At 38.3% G+C, this 21,620-nt stretch overlaps 1 protein-coding gene across 8 annotated transcripts in view; it reads right to left on the bottom strand.

Annotated features, from left to right (window-relative positions):
* Positions 1-21,620, bottom strand: part of ptprsa (protein tyrosine phosphatase receptor type Sa) — a 319,426-nt gene that overhangs the window by 184,629 nt on the left and 113,177 nt on the right. For all 8 annotated transcript variants that reach the window (XM_066696343.1, XM_066696342.1, XM_066696344.1 and 5 more), the window contains one exon: positions 10,395-10,571. In XM_066696343.1, the coding sequence (XP_066552440.1) occupies positions 10,395-10,485 (91 nt within the window). In that variant the 5' untranslated portion in view covers positions 10,486-10,571. The remainder of the gene's footprint in view (positions 1-10,394; positions 10,572-21,620) is intronic.

Genomic DNA, 21,620 nt, shown 5'->3' with positions numbered 1-21,620 from the left:
ACCAATGCTCCATAAACCTAAACCCCTCTTCCCTACACCAAGATTTCAACCACGTGTTAAACTTTCTAATCTCTGCCCGTCTCCCTGGCCTGGCACGTGATATCGGAAGTATTTTGGAGAAAACTACCATGGAGTTTATGCTCTTTAGTTTTGTTCCTAACTCTTTAAATTTGTCTTGCAGAACCTTTGTCTTACCTTTTCCTATGTCATTGGTTCCAATGTGGACCATGACCAGTGGATTCCCCCCGGCTTTGGTCAGTAGCCTGTCTACTAGTTTAGGGAGATCTGCGACCTGAGCACCAGGCAGGCAAGATACCATGCGGGTCTCCTTATCACTAGAGCACACTGTGTGATCTACACCTCTAAGAATTGAGTCTTCTACTATAACTACCTCCCTCTTCTAGGGGGGAGTGGGCACCATGGTGCTCTGGTGCTCAACTGCCCCCCCATCACCCTCTGAGCTGTCATTGTCCAACTCGGTGTCCAGCAGTTGGAACCTGTTGGGCAATTCTAGCTCTTGGGGTGTCTCTAGGTGTTGTGCGCGCCCTTTTCTGTGGTTACGACCTACCCAGCAGTTCTCTACGCTGTCCTGATCTGAGGTCTCAACTCTCCTAGGTTTTGGCGTGCACACCATCTCTCTCATGGGCTGATTGACCAATTCTTCTATATCCCTAATACAGCGCAGATCAACAAGCTGAGCCTCAAGATCACGAACCTTGATCTCTAGGATTTCATCCAGGAAGGCAATCATTCTGCAAACCTGACACTGTAGTGGCCACATGCTTCTAAATGTTAGGTTTTTTAAGTCCCTTGGTTCCGGTTTCCTAGTCAACTGCTTAACTTTTGTGACTGAGAAACAGTGCAGCCCGTTTACTTTCACCAACTCAGCAGCTGAACTGAACTGACTTCAATTTAGGCAAACTACAGACAGTGCTAACTTCAATTTAGGCAAACTTAAAACAAAATGAGCAATGCTAAGACTGGTCTGAAACTAGTCAAACAACAAGATGGCTGCCTCTCACCTGTACTCTCCTGTCTCTCTGTGGCAACTTGTAAACACTTCTGTTTAAGAGCAATAACTGAAAAAAGGGAACAAATCGCATGCCACTCTCACCCAATCATTCTTTCACCTCATGTAGAAGTCATATAATTTGCAAGACTATACAAAGTTTATTGGGGTGGCAGGAGTAACGTCATGCTGTAAAATCTTATATGGGATCCTGAAAGAATGTCCTTGAAAACAAATGACTAAAAGATGAGCCTAATCTCCTTATTTTTTTCAGTTTGCATGTTCTTATGTAAACAAGTTGACAAGAAAACACCCAGGACAATCCAATGCATTATCCTTTATTAAACTATACAGTGAGTAGTGCAGAGATGACAGCAGCATGATAGGATTATAAGAAACCAGCCGAAACATGGACAACCTATCTTGATACCCACATACAAAAAATCATTATGTACTTAAGGGACTATTATCCTGTTTGACTAACTGCAGATAACAGGCTAACCCTGACACCTGTAATAAACCCACCTAAGCCTACAGTTGTCAAATCCAGGTCTTCAGCATAAACAGCCTCCACCGTTTTCTTAGGGGTGTGTGTGTGCGTTATTGTGTTTGTTTTATGGCTCCTACATGTGATCTGAGAGTGTATGTTTCCTCAAATTCCATTCAAACTCTTTTGATTAACTGTTAGGTGTGTTAGAATCAGACATCTGTCGTCTTCAATACCTAGGTTCATCTAGAAAAGACAGATGACCTGCAAACCGTCTCTTTTTCTAATTCAGGTCTATACAACTGTGCAACTCGCACCTAAATCCAATTCCCTATCATACCCTACACTTAATCCTCAACACCATCCATGGTGACCAAGAAAAGGAGACTGTGAACCAGGAAATTTGGACTAGACAGAGTGCCCACAGGAGATGTGATTACTGGTGAGATTGGTTTTGGCAAATGTGGTTATAGGGGGCTAATACAGTTGTCAATGACTGGATCACCAGAAGGACACTTGTCTATGAGACAGGGAGGATTGCCCATCCCACTCAACTAAACATATGCACAATTACAGAGATATTCAGCTCACAAGACTTGATAATTACCCCCTACCCAAAAAACCTACAAAACCTTCTGGAATGGTTTTAGAGTCCATTATGAAGTGTCACTCAAAAAGTTTTCAATGGGAAGGCCCTGCTTGCCAAGAACATCACTTTGTATAAACTAAACCTTACAAATAATTTATTGGCAGAAGCAATACTGGTTTACTAGTTAATGATTTTTCTGTCAAATGCCCTTCACAAAATACCACTCATCGTGCTGCTTCAATATTGGAATGTGTGATATTATAAATAGAGTCTTTTAAATCTGTAATTATGTATGTTTAAATACAGAACGTGTTCATGCCAAATCTGCATATTATAAATATATCCTTCTTAATGGACTATATCTTTTTCTCAGCAAATGATTTCATATCTTGTATTGGTTTCATTGGTACAACTCAGGAAACGTTATTTTAACAGTGATATCTAGTATATTCAATTTATATAATGTATTTATCAAATCATCAAATGTTCTTGCTGTAAAAAGGGATTAATCCTTAATTACTTTTCAAGTGGTTTATTCCAATCCAACTTTATATATATATATATATATATATACACACATATACATACATACATACATACATATACATATATACAGTGAGGGAAAAAAGTATTTGATCCCCTGCTGATTTTGTACATTTGCCCACTGACAAAGAAATGATCAGTCTATAATTTTAATGGTAGGTGTATTTTAACAGTGAGAGACAGAATAACAACAAAACAATCCAGAAAAACACATTTCAAAAAAGTTATACATTGATTTGCATGTTAATCATGGAAATAAGTATTTGACCCCTTCAACTTAGTACTTGGTGGCAAAACCCTTGTTGGCAATCACAGAGGTCAGACGTTTCTTGTAGTTGGCCACCAGGTTTGCAAACATCTCAGGAGGGATTTTGTCCCACTCCTCTTTGCAGATCCTCTCCAAGTCACTAAGGTTTCGAGGCTGACGTTTGGCAACTCGAACCTTCAGCTCCCTCCACAGCTTTTCTATGGGATTAAGGTCTGGAGACTGGCTAGGCCACTCCAGGACCTTAAGGTGCTTCTTCTTGAGCCAATCCTTTGTTGCCTTGGCTGTGTGTTTTGGGTCATTGTCATTCTGGAATACCCATCCACGAACCATTTTCAATGCCCTGACTGAGGGAAGGAGGTTCTCACCCAAGATTTGACGGTACATGGCCCCGTCCATCGTCCCTTTGATGCGGTGCAGTTGTCCTGTCCCCTTAGCAGAAAAACACCCCCAAAGCATAATGTTTCCACCTCCATGTTTGACGGTGGGGATGGTGTTCTTGGGGTCATTCCTCCTCCTCCAAACACGGCGAGTTGAGTTGATGCCAAAGAGCTCGATTTTGGTCTCATCTGACCAAAACACTTTCACCCAGTTCTCCTCTGAATTATTCAGATGTTCATTAGCAAACTTCAGACGGGCCTATACATGTGCTTTCTTGAGCAGGGGGACCTTGTGGGCGCTGCAGGATTTCAGTCCTTCACGGCGTAGTGTGTTACCAATTGTTTTCTTGGTGACTATGGTCCCAGCTGCCTTGAGATCATTAACAAGATCCTCCCGTGTAGTTCTGGGCCGATTCCTCACCGTTCTCATGATCATTGAAACTCCACGAGATGAGATCTTGCATGGAGCCCCAGACCGAGGGAGACTGACAGTTATTTTGTGTTTCTTCCATTTGCGAATAATCGCACCAACTGTTGTCACCTTCTCGCCAAGCTGCTTGGCGATGGTCTTATAGCCCATTCCAGCCTTGTGTAGGTCTACAATCTTGCCCCTGACATCCATGGACAGCTCTTTGGTCTTGGCCATGGTGGAGAGTTTGGAATTTGATTGATTGATTGCTTCTGTGGACAGGTGTCTTTTATACAGGTAACGAGCTGAGATTAGGAGCACTCCCTTTAAGAGAGTGCTCCTAATCTCAGCTCGTTACCTGTATAAAAGACACCTGGGAGCCAGAAATCTTGCTGATTGATAGGGGATCAAATACTTATTTCCCTCATTAACATGCAAATCAATGTATAACTTTTTTGAAATGCGTTTTTCTGGATTTTTTTGTTGTTATTCTGTCTCTCACTGTTAAAATACACCTACCATTAAAATTATAGACTGATAATTTCTTTGTCAGTGGGCAAACGTTCAAAATCAGTGGGGGATCAAATACTTTTTTCCCTCACTGTACATATATATATTAGACTGCAATGGTCTCATCTAAAATGCAAGGATGTGTACATCTAGCCTATATATCTATAACTTGTGACGGCGTGTGTGGTTGTGACGCACTATGTGCCTGGAGGTTTCGTTTTCTTGCTGCTAGCCCTACAGAACCCGGGGAAAAGCCTTCGATTACGGATACACCCCTACCTCATTTACAGCATGCAACCCCGCCCCCCCCCGGGTTACCATCTACACATTCTCACACCACATTAGGCTTTGATTTATTATTTGAAAAAAGGTTTTCCCAAAACAAACGTTACAAGACAAATGTAAATACAGTACAGAAACCTCAGAGATAACATAGCTTTATATCAACATAAATCCCCCCCCCTCCCCCATGAGAAGCATCATCAAATAATACAAGACAATACAAAATACCACAAATAATAACAGAATCTGAAATCAGGTGATTGACAGCTGTGTAGGCTCGTCTTTGTTATCTTATGTATAGACTTGCATTTTGCATTGCAGCAAAAGAATACCACCGCTTTACTGATTTTCTATTATTTATGTATAAAATGTATTGATGCAGCAGGTTAGAAATTGAACTAGATTGAAAACAGAAGGAAAAAAGAATGAAATATTTCCCAAAATTCTAGAATTCTTTTAACCCATCTATACTACAAGTAAACAGTCCTTCACTTGCTCAATACTATCAGTCTACAGATTCTAGTCTGTTATGCTGACATCTGCTGGTGACTAGCAGTAGTGGTACCTTGGCACACCTACATCTAAAATTCAGTGCCATTGCATATTGACAATATAGAGGGAACACAAGGCATCTGCATTTGTTATTCAGCGAACACTCCGTCTCAGACCTATTTTGACTAGAAAAAATATCATAGAACATAGAAGTTAAACCTTTTGGTTTTCAGTAATGTGCTCCTGTGACCGTACACTTGAACTCTCTGTGTAAGCGGTGACAGTTCGGATGACAAATCAGTAAAACCTTACTTTGAGGAAGATTAGAAAGCAGCACCATCGAGAAAGCAAAAACAGACGTGCGTACATTCAGTTTCCCATAAGTGAATTATGTGTAAACGCTTTGCAAGATTCTCATGTTTCTAATAAAGTAATCAGTGGAATTTAAAAGAACAGTGCATTTTCATTTTTTAATCCTTTTTTCTCAGTGATTTGTCGGTTTACTTTAGCTTGCACTATAAGAAAAGCCTTTATTCTCTATAATCATGGGATTCGGAGCCCTATACAGGATATTACAAAAATATTAAAGATTCCCCAAAAAATTGGGCAATACTGTTACTCTAATTCACGAGGTATGAAGCATCTTAAATTCAGGATTCATGATTTATTAAATATGAATAATAAAGTACAATACAATTTTATTAAATTAATTGTATGTTTTTTGTTAGTTTTTTTAAATCAATTAAATTTATACAACCAACCAGAAGAGGTTGATATGCTGGGAGGAGGTTTGAGAGAGGGGTACAGGGAACTCAGAATATGAGTAACAGATCCCTCTAAAAGAGATTGAAACAGAAAAAGAAAAAAGACTCCCTGGGGGCCCTAAAATATTCACTTGGCAGCTTCAAAGGAAAATAAATTATTGAAATTACTCCCGTCACTTCCAGCTAAAGTCAATTACGATTGGAACGAGACACAGAGAGGACCACAGACTTTTAAGATTATTGCATGGGAAATAAATAAAAAATTAAACATTCCATCCCAGTTAATGAAAAGAAACCAATATATAAAAAAAAAAAACAGGAACACCAATCTTTCTATATTATCATGCAACTAAGTAGGGGCCTTTGTGTGTACAGCAGTCTTTCTGAGCGTGTCTGGTATACAGTCTTGCCGTGAAAATTGATGTTTTTGTATGTGAGGCAATTGTTGGTGTCGGGTATTTTATGCTTATTATCTTATTGTGAAAAATAAACTAAAATATGACAATGACAATCATGCCATGCCTGGAATATTATGGAAGGCACAGCTGGATATTTAGACTGTCTTAAAATGTCTTAATATTTCAAATGACCTATTCTCATTTCTTAAATATTTTAATACAGGCACACAGTCCATTAGGTAGAACTAAAACTAGTAAAGTAGCCTATATTTTTAGGATGCATCTGATGTCTAATTGCTTTGCCTTCACATTTATATTAAGGAGGGCAGAAATTACTGTTACAAAACACCTAGAAGTTCGTTTTTGCTGGAAATGCGTACATGTATATTAAAAGGCCTGTTATATGACCGTAAAACCTGTACATCAACTATTCAAATCAAATTTTCTAGTTTTAATTGCACAGCTGAAGCGTTGGCCATATGTGTCCCAAAGCAGATGACCGTACAATTAATGATCAGGTTGCAGCATTCCTAAAAATCTGCTGTAATGCACCCGTGTGGTGCACCTTACATAGATGAACAAAAATGACAAACATGGGTTTCCCAAGCAGCACATGCGGTACAAGCAAACACACAGGATGCAAGCTGTGTTCAATAGCCCATTATCAGACTTAGTGGGGAGTTCCCATAGGGTTGCCTAGAATTCACCAAGTGTTGCCAGGTCGGGGTGGCCAGGAGTAAGCTGGGGACTCCTCAGATCATCGTACAACAGCCAATCCCTGGCTCCTCGGGTGGCTGCCAGATCAGATAGTTAGCAATTCCAGCTGTATTGAATCCTGCAATCGATGTTATAGCTGGTCTGTAGGCACACAGAGCTGGCAGGATGAAAAACAGCAGACTGCTTTGGCTTTTGCATTTCGGGGGACACTGGCTTTGTCTCACCCCTGGCAATCCTCCGAATCACAGCAGTCATCGGTAAATCGCCGATCCCAAATCGAGGGGAGAAATAATTGGAGATTCCATATCAAAGAACTAAGTAACCATATAATTGGCTTCTTATATAATGTAAATGATAGGAGGTGCAGAAATCTCCTGCAGGCTTGTGTTTTTTTCCCCCAGCAACTCCTGAAGCATTTGACAAAAAAACAACAAAAAAACTCGAGCTCCCGACGTCAAAGGATTTCACAGTGCATCGCATTCATATTTCTTTTTTTCTTACAGTCAGTTCCATTTAGCTAGATTAGTATAGTCCAGGGGAGTCCAAGCATGCAGATCAAAACTAATTTGAAGTCACAATATCCACCCCTCCCCTCAAGGCTAAATTAGACTTATCTTAATGTCTTCACTATATTTTAATAAGAATTAGATTGGTTTACGGTTTTGGGACACAATTTCAATAGAAGAAACATTAAAACAGAGACACACATGATGGGAATGTTTTCCTAATTCTTCACATTTGAGATATGAATGCTTTACTAGGAAATATCTGATCAGTTTAGACACTTAATGTCAGAAAATGCATCATAGGTTCTACACTTCAGTTGTAATGTAGGAGAGCGCATGAAGCTCCTCAAACAATGTCAGGGTACCTTCAACTTCATATCCATAAACACACAGTCTGAGCCCAATTTATGTTCTGAGCCTGAGGTTAATGTATTCATGGAAGAGCTCAAATCAAATCTGCACTAAAACGTATTTGTTCTTGCTGAAAGTCTTGTTTTAACCTCTATGTTGTTGTTGGCCATGTGTTTAGATTTGGAATAAGTCTGCTTGCTCTTTCCTGGGATCTACACTGACTTTTTTTTTGTATCATGATGAAAACCACTTACTCTGGGTCTTCTTCAATGCTGTCAATAGTTAATTTACAATTCTGCAGCCTGAATTAGCATGCCATTCATTTTGCCTGTGGTTTGTGGGTTATAGTGATGCCATGGTTGTTTAATAACAGCTCTCTGTGTTGCGGTCAGACTGTGGAACACGCCCTGGCTTTTGGAGACAAGGATATTTTTAGGATCGGCTCAGGAATCTACAATTGTGGGAAGAAAGTAGTTTTGAGACTTGGAGGGAATGTGATAAAAATGTCACAAAAATCTGCCTACAAAACTGTTTTAACTCAATTCCAGACACACTGACCAGTTTCCAGTAACTTTCCAGGTTTTTGAGGGTTGCAGATAAATGTATGTATGTATTCATAAGCATAGGTTTAGGGGGAGACATGCACCTCCATTTTCTGAAATGTATCCAATCACTACTCCACCACTTTATGAAAGACGCTAGTTGACAGCAGAGATAAAAGTCTTTGATCCCAAATGTATCTATTTGTTTTCCAGGGGGATGAGAGTTTAAATGCAAATGGAGCCATTAAAAATGATGATAATCTTAAATGTTGTCTCGAAGATAAGTTAACATTCAACTGCCAGACAAACAACCTGTTTAGCATTATGAATTGCACATTTTTTCTGTCCATATGTAGGATGGTTTGTAGAATGCATGTTTTGTCTTATCTGGCCTGATGCGGAAATTTAAGTGACCCAAGTTCAGTAAGTGCCAATTCCAAAGCTGGGTGAAAATGTAGGGGAAAACATTACATTAAAACTGTGAGAGGAAGGTGACTTTCTGCTCCTCCCTCTCACAAGCATTTCAATTCTACAAATGACTGGATGTTTGTTAACTTCAATAAACAAAATGGCCGTGGGGCACACTGAGAAAGCCCGACTATTATTGGGAATGATTTTTTCGCCTTTTTTATTTTGATTAAAAATATGCCTCCTCTGGGCTTTGATTTATGAGAAAGGAGAGGAAGGGGGCAGGGATGATGGGAGAAAGGAGAGACAAATAAACAATGTCATCATGGTTTCATGCTGCTTTCCCCTCTATGGTTGTTTTTGAAGGCGGTGAGAGGAGGAACTGGCAGAATACACACTGTTCAAATCCTAATTAAACAGTGGCATATGTGGCCCAGCTGAAATGGCGAACTGCAATGTGCAGCAGTGGTTAGAAAAGAGGGACTTGAGAGTCGTGCAAACAGCGACTAGATGAGTGCCATGATTAGAGTGCTCTGAAAGCTATCTGTCTTATCAGCTACTGCCGATAAATCAGACCCAATTGTGATCTACTGCTGGAGCAAAAAGGGTACCCAAAATCCACAGCAATTAGAGCCGGGAGACTGGAAGACTCATCTAATGGTTCCTAATAATAGACTGGGAGGGAGACTGTGTATGCTAGTGATTACAACCGAGGCACAGCCTTTCCACAGCCTTCTTTAACGGAGCCAATCAAACTCTTAGAAGAATAGCCACTGATGGGCTGCTTACACATAAATGGCTAGCAGCTGACAAAATAGCCCCCACCTCCACAGCCATTTAAAGAGTTAGAAATAAATACAGAGGGAGTAGACTACCTTGACAGAAAGATAAATGCCTGGACAGATAAATATGGATTGATAAAAGACAAACACAGAGATAGACATCAGTCACGCCCGAGCAAAGCTTCAAGCGCTGCAAAATCTGGAACGTGTGTGGAATTTATTACCCCATGCCCCCTTTGAAGATCTACGCCAACAACACGTTTTATCAGACCTAGATTTTTGATTTTCATTTAAACCCCTGCACACGAATACACCCATAAAGCACAGAAAACAAAAACAAAAACAGCAGAACAAGACAAACCGTATTAAACAATGTCTATGCTGTCCCCTTGCCCTTAACTCCCCTGCATTCCAGTCCCCTTATGTTTGGTTTTGTTTTAATTATTCCCACAAAACATCCAAGGCACAGCAGAGCAAACTTTCTGGCCCAGACCAAATTAGAACTCTGACCCATTTGAAAACCATCAATTAAAAGCATGGTGCATTACACAACAGGAAGAAGTCTCTGTCAGACAAAACCACCGTGAAGGATTGGAATTCGCCATTAGCGGGGGTCAAAGTTTTGATGTGGTCTGGGCCTTGGTCTGTAATTCATTGCCTTTTTAAGGGTATCCAAGCCATTTAGAAAAACCAAACGCTATTCAGTCAAACCTCGGCTATAAATAGGCACTGTCCTACAGCTTGCTCAACAGCGCTTAATACATATTAATAATGTAGAGACAGAGGTGGAAATTATACTCCATCATTATTTTAAATAAGTACCATAAGGTGGAAAGAAAAATATCTTAACAGAATTTTGAAAAGAGAGTTTGGGTAACATCCCAATATTCACTGAAGGCCATCACTAGAAGTCACAAAAGTCATCCCATCTCATGAATATCAATATGATAAAAAGCTTACATTTGGCTTCAGCGCCAATCAGGAGGAGGAAGAGCAGCAGGGAGATCAAAGGCAGGAGTTTTGGCATCCGGGGTTTACGGTGTGGCAGCATGCTTGGCAATGACCTTTGACCTGGCCAGAGAACCAAGGCTCCACAATGAAAAGCTGGGGGGGCTTCAAACAGGACGTCTTGGCAATCTATAACAGAAAGAAACAAAGAAAAAGAATACTGTTAAGAGTAGAATCCATTTTCATTGGAATCGAAGAAAAGCAGTTTCCTGTAAGATAAAGGCAATTTCGATCAAGCTGTTGAGGGTTCCGCTTATCAAGACACACAGCGAGAAGAAAATCCTTCAGCTAATTAACAATCCCCATCAATTTATGCCAATCCTGTGTCATACACATCATTAAAGACTTTTGCCACTCTAATTATTCAGTTATCCTAGATCTTACAATTATTTGGTTATCCTGTGATCATAATTATTTGGTATCCCATTATCCGGGAGACAGCACTTTTTTGTTTCATGGAATAGGCATATAATCCCACTTTAAACAGAGACGGCATATGAAATAATGGAATTTGAACAGTGTAAAGTGTGTACCAACAAGAAAGAAAAAATGTTTTAATTTCATACATTGAAAGTCATTTCTATAGCACTGGAGGTAAGGACAGCACAAAGGAGAAAATACTAGCCAACACATAACAGAAATGATTTGCAACCTTGGTCTTTTCTAACCAGCCTTTTATATTCAGACTAACTCTGATAAAAAATAAAATAAAAATTCACCCATAAACAAGGGGTTTGAAAGAATCTGACCTCCACTCGAGAAGCTCTTGTGGCACAAGCTTTATAATTGATTACTCAATGTTATGGATAAGTTGATTAAATGCCGGGCCAGATACTAAAGCCCTAAATCTGACTAGCCCCCACTGAAGTGGAAGGCTCCTTCAGCAGCCCGGAGTGAAAGCTGGTGATCAGAGCATTGTGATAAACCGTTTTAAAATGTTGCTTGGCTACATGAAGACAGCCTGAATGCAGCTTCTACTTTGTTTGACTTTTCAAGCCCTTCATCTACACAAGATCTACTATAAGGGATCGAAAATTAAATCGATAATAGTCTTGGGTTGAGTATTTCTTCAAAAAGGGACAATGAATCTGAAGCGATCAGCCCCAAAATAAAAATCAAATTACCACAAAGATACGGCTCGCCTTTTCAATGTTCGCCCACCCTTTTCAGTGCTGCATCACAAACGGATGCCACACACCAACACTGAATGAACAGACATGTAAAATATACACTTTTAAATGTAAAAGGAAATGCTGGAATGATTTGTTTTCATTTAGTTTAGCTTTGGTTTAAAACATGTTGCATGTATTAGCCTATACAGCAAGTAATAAGATCTTAAGATAAGAGCAAAAACAACTATGGTGGACTTTTTACAGGCCAAGTGCAACATGATATTTCCTCCCCCCTCCCCAATGCCTTATTCTAAAAATATAAGCACCATCAAACCAAGAAATTCCCCAGTGAAGTAAAATACTTCAGGCATAAATGAAGCAAGCCATAAATAGGATGAGGTTTTGTTCGTTCTCTTTACAAAACGCACACACACCTCTCTAGCTCACATTATATATATCTCCTTACGCTTGCCCATTTTTCCTGCTTCTAACACATCAACTTTGAGGACAAAATGTCCTTGCTGCCTAATATATCCCACCCATTGACAGGTGCCATGATAACGAGATTATAAGTGTTATTCACTTCACCTGTCAGTTGTCATAATGTTATGGCTGATCGGTGTATATGCATGTATCTATATAAACACTTTTTTACTTCCCTACTATTTTCTCTTATGGAGACCTTTCATTCATACTACACTTCAAATTGAAAACAAGAGTTTCAAATATATATATATATATATATATATATATATATATATATATATATATATATATATATATATATATATATATATATATATATATATATATATATAAAAATCACTGACATTCGTAATATCAGTCATCTTATTTTGAACTAAGGCTCCTCAGATTCAAATCCACAATACAAATGTAAACTGCAAAATCAGCTGCTTAAGTAATCAGTCTCTGGCAATACAGCAGATGAACTGCAACAAAATCTAGGCCTGTACAATGGGTTTCATGTGGAACTCATACAAATATATATTTTTTTTAACATGCATATGAAGGTCTGTTCTCTCTACCAGATTTGAGTACGTGGTCTTCTGAACAATGAAAACTGGAACCGTTTCCAGAATTGACGATAACAATAAACCATTTCACAGAACATAATAATGCTCTTTTTTTTACTATTGTGACACGGCTGCCCTTTCGGAATTGAGTTAGCATGGCTTCTATGATGGGAATACTCTATCCATATGTATTCTATGAGAAGGGGTATTTGGTGAGAAAAAGAATGCAGGAAAATTGTTGTTGTTTTTTTCTTGAGAGTATTTAATCTAGCAGCTATGTAACCAAAAGTAGTCAGGACAGAATACGGAATACTATGAAAAAAGACGCATACATGCAACTTAATTACAGTGATGCTGTTACTTCTCTTTTAATGCAAAAAATAAAGGCATCCCCATAAACCATATAGCTGATAGTCTAAATTAAATAATGGCTCATCCATATTTGGCTTCTTACTCTTATTAATACCTGCTTAATTCCATCTCACTTCCTGCCCTCACCCCTTATTCTCCTATGCCACGTTTGTATTCTACATTCCACTAGTCAGATCTAATCAGGAAGGCTCACTCTGACACACAGGCTACTTAATCTCACCATTTCTATGCATTATTAATAATAACATCTGATTTGAAAGCAAAGAGGAACTAGCGCAAGTTCCAGTGTGCAGGGAAAGGTTTGAAAAATGCCATTTTGCCTGAAGCCACTGCAGACATGGGGATGCACTTAGAAAAGTATTCATGTAGCCATAAATACAATATAGTCCCCAACCAATTATAGTTGGAGCTACTCTGATTTTATTTATATTTTTACATCTGTTTCACTTACTAGTCTGTACAGAACTGCAATGAAGCTGCGAGTGATACTTTATTTCTTCCGTTTTATTATGGCGTTCACCGCATTGCCACAGATCGGTCTGTAAACCTGTGCAAATGGTACATGAAGTCAAGTGGACAGTCTGTCTGCTTGTGCAATCATTTAGAACAGCGTTGCTCAAAGTAAAGCATTTTCTTCAGATTTCCATATCATTAAGTGCTAAAATATTTCAAATACCAATATGATCAATATAATCAATTGTGTAATACTTAAGAGAGAGGGGAAACAAAAAAGGTAAAGTAGTATATGTTCTCTTAACCAAATAATGTGATCAAATTCACAGCATGCCCAGTGAGCAAAAAGACCAGAAAGCCATATGGCCCTTCTTGCATTAATAATGCAGTGTAATCTGCAGTATTGTAATTTAAACATTTGAGATGGAAAAAATATAAAAATTTACATACCATACATGTAAGTCAAATAAAATCTTTAGGCCTAGTTTCCTGTTCAACGTTCAGCTTTAATTTCATGTTCAACAAAATCTTGAAAAAACTAGAATTGATAAACACAGTTTAATTAGTAATATTTAATAGGCTAAATGATTCACCAAATTAAGGTGTTTAAAGTGAATAATGTGAATACTTTGCACATCAATTATGCACCAGTTTATGTAATTTCATTCCAGGGAACAAAAAAACCTACATTGCTCTGCCTAGTTTTCCTCTTCCCCCTATTTCATGCTTCATGCTCATGCTATAGCCAGTTTTTATTCATGTCTTTAAAATGCGCATCTTAATTTCACAGATCCAAGTTCAGTAAATACACACACACACACACCAAGCAAATAAGAAAAATAAAATACAGATATTTTCCAATTTTCTGTGGAGTACAGAGACAGAAATCACATCTTTGTAGTCTCTCTATGTGGAACAGTTCCATTGATTAGCCATAACACCTCTCATTAAGTGAATTTTGCAGACACAAACCACTAATTTTAATAATGAGTTGCAATTGATTCTTTCTGCAGTGCTCGATATGTAAAGGAATGCTATAACCATGGAATAAAGTTCATTATTTGTCTTGCATGGAGGGAGAGCTCTCCTGCTGAGATTAACATATAACCTTTTACTAATGCGATTTTCATTTATTGTTTGCACATGGAAATGACTATATAGAGAAACTGACTCCCATTGATAGGAAAGTCACCTTTGGAATAGCTGTTAAGATGAAATTCCAACAAAGCAATGAAAAAAAACGATTTGTCATCTGTTTATGAAGAAATCACAAATCAATCTGGAAACTGCAAAACCAGAACTAATATTTTACCAAATTAAGCAGTCTAAACTGTCCTCTAAAATAGATTTGAATGGTAAAACACACAGAAAGGAAGCAGTAGGTGCAAATCAAAGTTCTGAATCAACCTGAGGGTTACATTTCACTATCTAGATGTTCTATTCACCTGCCCTCTGTTAGGGGGAAAATAAATGTGTGAACCTCCTTGTCAGACCTCAAACCACCCCTCCAACGTCCCATGTCCATTGAAATCAGTCCTGGTGCCATGACAATGGAAATACCCTCCGAGTCACCTTCCCTCGTCAGGAAGTGAATGTCAAATTGGCCATTCTGTTCACTTAAGGTAGACGAAGGAAGTTAGGTGCTTGATGAAATTACCTCTGACAAGGTCTGTAATTGTGACAGCTTTAATTTAATCTGCTCCTTCATTTTCTATTTTTGTCTTCTTTTAAAATTCATCCCCCCCATATCCAGAAACTCATAATTTAAATCAGGATTGCCAATCCAAGTAGTCTTGATAAGCATTTCTGTTAAATGAAAGAGATGGCTGAGTTTTAATTGTTTCCACTTTTAATCATTTGAAACAGTAATACAATTTCTAAAAACTAAAGACAAATGGGTAAAAAGTCTTCAGTGTGATATTGACATGGGTCAGTGTTGCGGTACATGTTCAGTCTTTCAGCATCAATCCAGTTCAGATTTCTCTAACATGCCTGACATACTGCAGTGTGCACTCTTAAATTCAGCTATTACCATTTGCCACTGTTCAAGTGCCATAACCATTAAATGAATTGATGCAAATGTATTTAATTATGCATACGTGTTGTTAATAGTCTTTTCATGCAGTTATTTATCCACAGAAGAGCTTTCCTGTTGCTATAGGATAAGCTGTTCATTAGTTACTCCTGCAGACCTGCTAACCCACAAAGGGTCCATCACATCAACCTGAAACATCTCATCTCAGATCAGCATTAACTTGATTCAATTGTCAAACTAAACACTATTAATAATATGAAATATATCTAAATAAAATAACTACATTTTGCCATTTGTATACACCTATATACAAAAAAAAATTGTACTATGAACAGAGACTGCACAATCATCATAAAAGCAACAGCTGAAGTTTACAGCTTAGGTTGACATCTTAGTAATAAATAAAGAAGCCTAGCTACAAAATATGACCTCAGAAGCTCTCATAACTACCATGTTGAGAACTCATGGCAACATAGTCTCCATTTTGCATCAAATAACAGATTTTGGAAGGAAAAATACCTTTTATATATATAAAAAAAAACTGCTAATTGGTTATAATGACTAAGTCAATGTTGCCATTGTTTGAATTATTAATACATAATTAATATTGGCTGATATTTTAATCCAAGGTGAGTGATGGTCTTACTAATTACAACTCCTCATTCATTAATGACAGGGGATAAGGCTGATCTCATTTAAAGTTACAAAAGTCAACAATTCTGTTGAACCAATGTACAGACTTATGTTAACTCCATCTCAAGCCAGTCTCAGAGGTAAGCATTTAAAAGCAAAAGGAATGTGTTTCTGACTATAGCCCGTTATCCAAGACCTTGTAAAGAAAGAAACACAAGCTGTTGTTTGTGGGAGAGCTGGCATGGTCTCTCTGACTGTAACCAGTACTGTTGTTCTACATCTTTTATCAGAGCCGAGACTGACAAGCATTACAATTGCAAATACGAAAAGGACAAAAACAAAAGAACATTTTTGCTAAAAATACAAGCAGACTTGCCAGCAACATTTCCTTTTCAAGTATTTTTTTGCTTTCTTTCTCCCCCCACCCATACACACATACTTAAGTAAGCCTGCATATCTTTGGAGCAGAATCGCATGAATTTGCATATCTCCTGGTGCATTATGGAAATGAGAATGACTGGGTGCCTATTATCCCTTCTCTTCTCTTCCTTCTCTCGCTCCTATTAACCCTGGGCTCAGAGAGAGTGGTGATCTAGGGTGAAAGGCTTTGCAAATGGGATCAATTTTAAAGCAAATCCAGCAGCCTGTCCAAATATAGAAGTGAGTGAGAGAATAACCCCAAATAATGTTTGTATCACATTAAAAATTATTATACACATTTAAAAAATGTTTTATTCTAGTTACAGAAAAACCCCTCAAAACTGATTTTCTCACCTTTTGCAAAATGGCAAACTCTGTCTAGCACACAGGAAAGACTCACCTACAGGCAGCACTGTTTTAGTGAACAGAAGTTTATACATTAGCAACCCGATACATTCTGCTCAAATCTAGTAATTTAATTGTTTTAATTGTCTTATTGTACTGCATTTAGAGCTTTGTTGAATCTGACCTCAAACTAGGCCTATAACTAGATTCTGTGGTACCTAATCTGAACTTCCTTTTCCATTCATCACTGTCCCTATCATCTACCCTGCTGTATTATTGCTTTAATCTTCACCGCTACCTGGCCTGGTTGAAACTATTCCTCCCTGTCCCCAAATATCCAAAGCGGTGCGAGGGTCTGGAGAGGGGCAGGTTATCATATCGGCACCGAGGAACCCTGCATGGGCTGCTGGGCTCTCGTGGTACACAAGGTTCTCCCAAGTCACATTGTGCGTCAGGGTTGTTTGTAACGCTGATTTAGTGTACTCCTTTTCCCTTTCCATGCACACTTGTGTCCGTGCAGTTTTTTGGGAGGGTTTGTTTATTTTCTAACCAAAATAAAACTGCTCATCTTTCTACTAGCGATCATTTTAGGCTGTGCAAGTGTTTACACCCCCAGCTCCCACCCCATCAAGTCTGACTGGAGACAAAACTTACATTGACTCATTGAACTGAACTACAGAAGGCCTTAAGCATTACATTTTTACCAACTCTCATGCATTAAGAAATCAGTCTATAAAACACATGCACACAATAGAGACTCGACTACAAATAGAAAAACTATATCATACATAAACAAACCCACACAGAGCCCCATTTCATTTTCACAGAAATGGCAGGCTGGCTGACAGCTTCGCTTTGGGTAAATATTTGACACTTGGTATCCTTTTCAAAATGAGGGCAAGGCACCCCTTTGGCTTAATACGCTGGCCTTTTACCCAGAAGCTTAGGTTCATACATGGTTTACCTCCCAGCTTTAGAGGATGCTGGGAAACCATGGCATAGAGCAATTGCTTTTTAACAAGGAAGACAAAATTAAAGTGAAAAATGTATATTTTCCAAGGAAAACATTAAACCATTATTTCTGCATAATAGTACATCTAGGTGCTGCAGTCTAAAACCTGACACACTAATATTTAGTGCGTCTCCCAACAAAGTACAGAGTTATTAATGAACAACAGTAAAATGTTGTCACGGCACATACAGTATAAATGTAAACACTTGCAAGCAGCAGTGATAAAAGTTAATTGACCACAGTGTTTATAACTGCATCTTATGTTGACACCATTATATGTCTTTTAATACATTAATACCATGGTGTTACTTTAAACTGATTTAGTATTGGTTACAATAAGTCCTTTATTTTTTCCAGTTTCCTGTTTATTCAGCATGATTGACAATTATTTATTCACACTTTATACAGCAGTTTCTAATATTTGTATTGACATGAAGCTATTTTCCCTTTATAGAAAATACAGGCTACATTTAACTTGTGTCTTAAAAAAAAAAAAAAAAATGTAGCTCCTACAAGGATCAGTTAAAAGGTTATTTTATTTTGCTTTAACAGTCTGAGCAACAGGCAGTTAAAAAGAACCACTTATTGCCAATTATTGCCATGCTTCATTTGTCCTCATTACCTTAAAAAAGTATGTGCCTCTTCGATCTGTACTTTTTTAAATGATTAATTTCATTTTAAGAGAAGATTAATAATTGCATTAAGCTGCAGAATGTCATTGCTGAATGTATTTGTTTTTGTTCATTGGAAAACAAGACAAGATGCAGGACTTGGGGTCATCTTCGCCAATTTAGAAGAGAAGCCAACTTGATCTTATTAGGAAAATTGCATATAATTGAATCCACATACACGGTCCACATAAAGAGAAGAAAAAGGACTCACACACACACACCAACTATAAGCAATATACAGACTTGCCCACCCAGCCAGTATTGGTCACCTTTATTTAATTTTTTTATTTTTTGCTCCCAATGTGAAGCGGGATGACTTACCAAGAGGATGCCTGCTTTGAATCCATCACTAGAAGTTGCAGGTTTGCGTGTCTACACATTGGTCTGAATGGGCAAAATTACTTAAGGGTACTTTCTTTTCACGAACATGAAAACATGACTAACCCTTTTCTTTCTGGTGGCAGAGCTTTCAATACCTCCGATTCAACTTGCAATTTTCAGTGGCATTTACACGTGGCTAACTGCCTCTCAAGAGAAAAGCTTTAAATTTTGTAGGTTCCGAGAGTGTTTTCATGATCACATTTTGATGACTGTTATAATGATAAGGATCTCCATTATTTAGGCAAATAAATACACATTGTCTTGCAGTGAGTTAAATGGTTTACAGCCCTTAAAAAAAAGAATCCAGATCAAATCTAGGTTCTTCTGTATTTCAAATTTTGCTGGGGAAGTAGGGAAAGCCAATGCTCTTTTGTTCCTTTTCCATGTCTGTGCGAGATATACACATTTCAGGGAATCAGAAAGCGTGCCAACTATTACGTAGGTTCTCCTGTTTAGAGTTTCAAAACATTCCTATCTCTGTTGTGCTTAGCTGAAGTGAAAATCTGTCCGTTTCCGAATTCCTAGCTGGGATATCTCACGGAAGAGATTGCATCTTTTAAATGAAGACACAATTACACTGCCACTCAACCAGACTGACAGCAGCACTGTGAAATTTCATTAACTTTTCATCCCATCAGTTATATTTATTCTAGAGAAAGTGTAACTAGGTCACTGGAATGCAGAATTCCACCCAGCCTCATATATATATATATTACACACACACACGAGTGTGTGTATCTAAGCTGCTAACTTCCATTTGAAGAGAGAAAAAACAGAAAAACATACAAACAAACAAACCAAAATACCAGCTAGGTATTTGCTTAAGGACAAAGAAAAAAAAAAAAGTGAAACCATTACTAACGAACTTGTCTAATTTCCGTTTGGCATTTGTAGTTTCAGTATCATTGTTTCATCCTATAATTATTGAGCTGAATGAAACTGTTCTGTTAAAAGGTTTGGACTGCATGTAATTAGTCACAACTAATGAAACCAATAGAATCACTTCCATCAAAATGTTGAAAAGATTGCAGAATTTGTGCTCCAAGCCATAAACTGGTGCCATGTGGTTGCCTTTACTTTAGTTTCCAATACAAACATGTAACAGTCTATCCCTGTGGAGTACAATAGCTCAGAGACAAGATAGCTCTGGGTGCAAGCTGCAGACTCACCACCCTATCATTTCTTTGAGAAAACTTGGCCATAGTGGGATTTATTTAGATTTGTTTTAAATGATTTGCAGCTATGCGTTTCAGCCTTTGAACAAGACGTCACTTGTTATTTTCTTATGCTGATTTGGATGCCTTGCTTAACAAAAAAAATACAAAACAGTTGAACGAGACGAGTCCAATACCAAAATGCTTAAATAACAGTTGATTTCCACATAATTTCCAAACATGTATTACTTACAGCTTTTCAAAGTCTTAAAAATTAATCACATTGGGGACTTGATTCAAGTCTTCAAAATCATGAAAGGCATTGACCACATCAAACCAGAGAAGCTTTTCCAGATCTGCAGGGACACATGGACCCGGGGACACAAATGGAAATTGGGCTTCAAGGCATTCATGACGTAAAACAGGAGACACTTCTTCACACAGAGTCGTCACAATCTGAAACAAACTCCCCAGCGATATGGTAGAAGCGACAATTTGGGAACATTTAAAATCAGACTGTCTAGTATCCTTGGATCACTCAGTTATTAAATGGACACCAAAAAGCATGATGGGTCGAATGGCCTCCTCTCAACTGTAAACTTTCTTATGTTCATTGATGATGTTGCAATTAAAAAACAAAACACTTAATCTGAAAGTCAAAATATCCAGTTTAATTTCCTGTTAACAATTGTAACTAGGAAAAGAGATCTTCCTTCTGTGTAATTTCATACTGAATAGACCCATTTCATTAATAATTCAGATTAGCTAAACATTTTGCCAGGCCAGAAAACCAGAGGTAGCTAGAAAAGTTCAATGATAGTATTGCTTTCAACCATCGGCGTCGTTAGACCCGGGCAGCCCCGGGTCTCTTAGTAATAGCCCTGGGTCTTTTGATCCAATTCTGATTATTTCCCATAACGCATTTCTGCGCGATTTATTATACTGACGTGCGAAAACATTATACGAAAACACCCCCCCTTTAATTGGGATGATTCTTTAATTGGCGGAAAGCTCCAAAACAAAAGCAGATGGTTTGGCAGTACTCAAAATGTGTATTTGTACACTCACCTAAAGGATTATTAGGAACACCTGTTCAATTTCTCATTAATGCAATTATCTAACCAACCAATCACATGGCAGTTGCTTCAATGTATTTAGGGGTGTGGTCCTGGTCAAGACAATCTCCTGAACTCCAAACTGAATGTCTGAATGGGAAAGAAAGGTGATTTAAGCAATTTTGAGCGTGGCATGGTTGTTGGTGCCAGACGGGCCGGTCTGAGTATTTCACAATCTGCTCAGTTACTGGGATTTTCACGCACAACCATTTCTAGGGTTTACAAAGAATGGTGTGAAAAGGGAAAAACATCCAGTATGCGGCAGTCCTGTGGGAGAAAATGCCTTGTTGATGCTAGAGGTCAGAGGAGAATGGGCCGACTGATTCAAGATGATAGAAGAGCAACTTTGACTGAAATAACCACTCGTTACAACCGAGGTATGCAGCAAAGCATTTGTGAAGCCACAACACGTACAACCTTGAGGCGGATGGGCTACAACAG

The sequence above is a fragment of the Amia ocellicauda genome, chromosome 22 (genome assembly GCF_036373705.1).
Source record: "Amia ocellicauda isolate fAmiCal2 chromosome 22, fAmiCal2.hap1, whole genome shotgun sequence".
NCBI lineage: Eukaryota > Metazoa > Chordata > Actinopteri > Amiiformes > Amiidae > Amia > Amia ocellicauda.
This window is presented reverse-complemented; position numbering and strand designations above follow the sequence as displayed.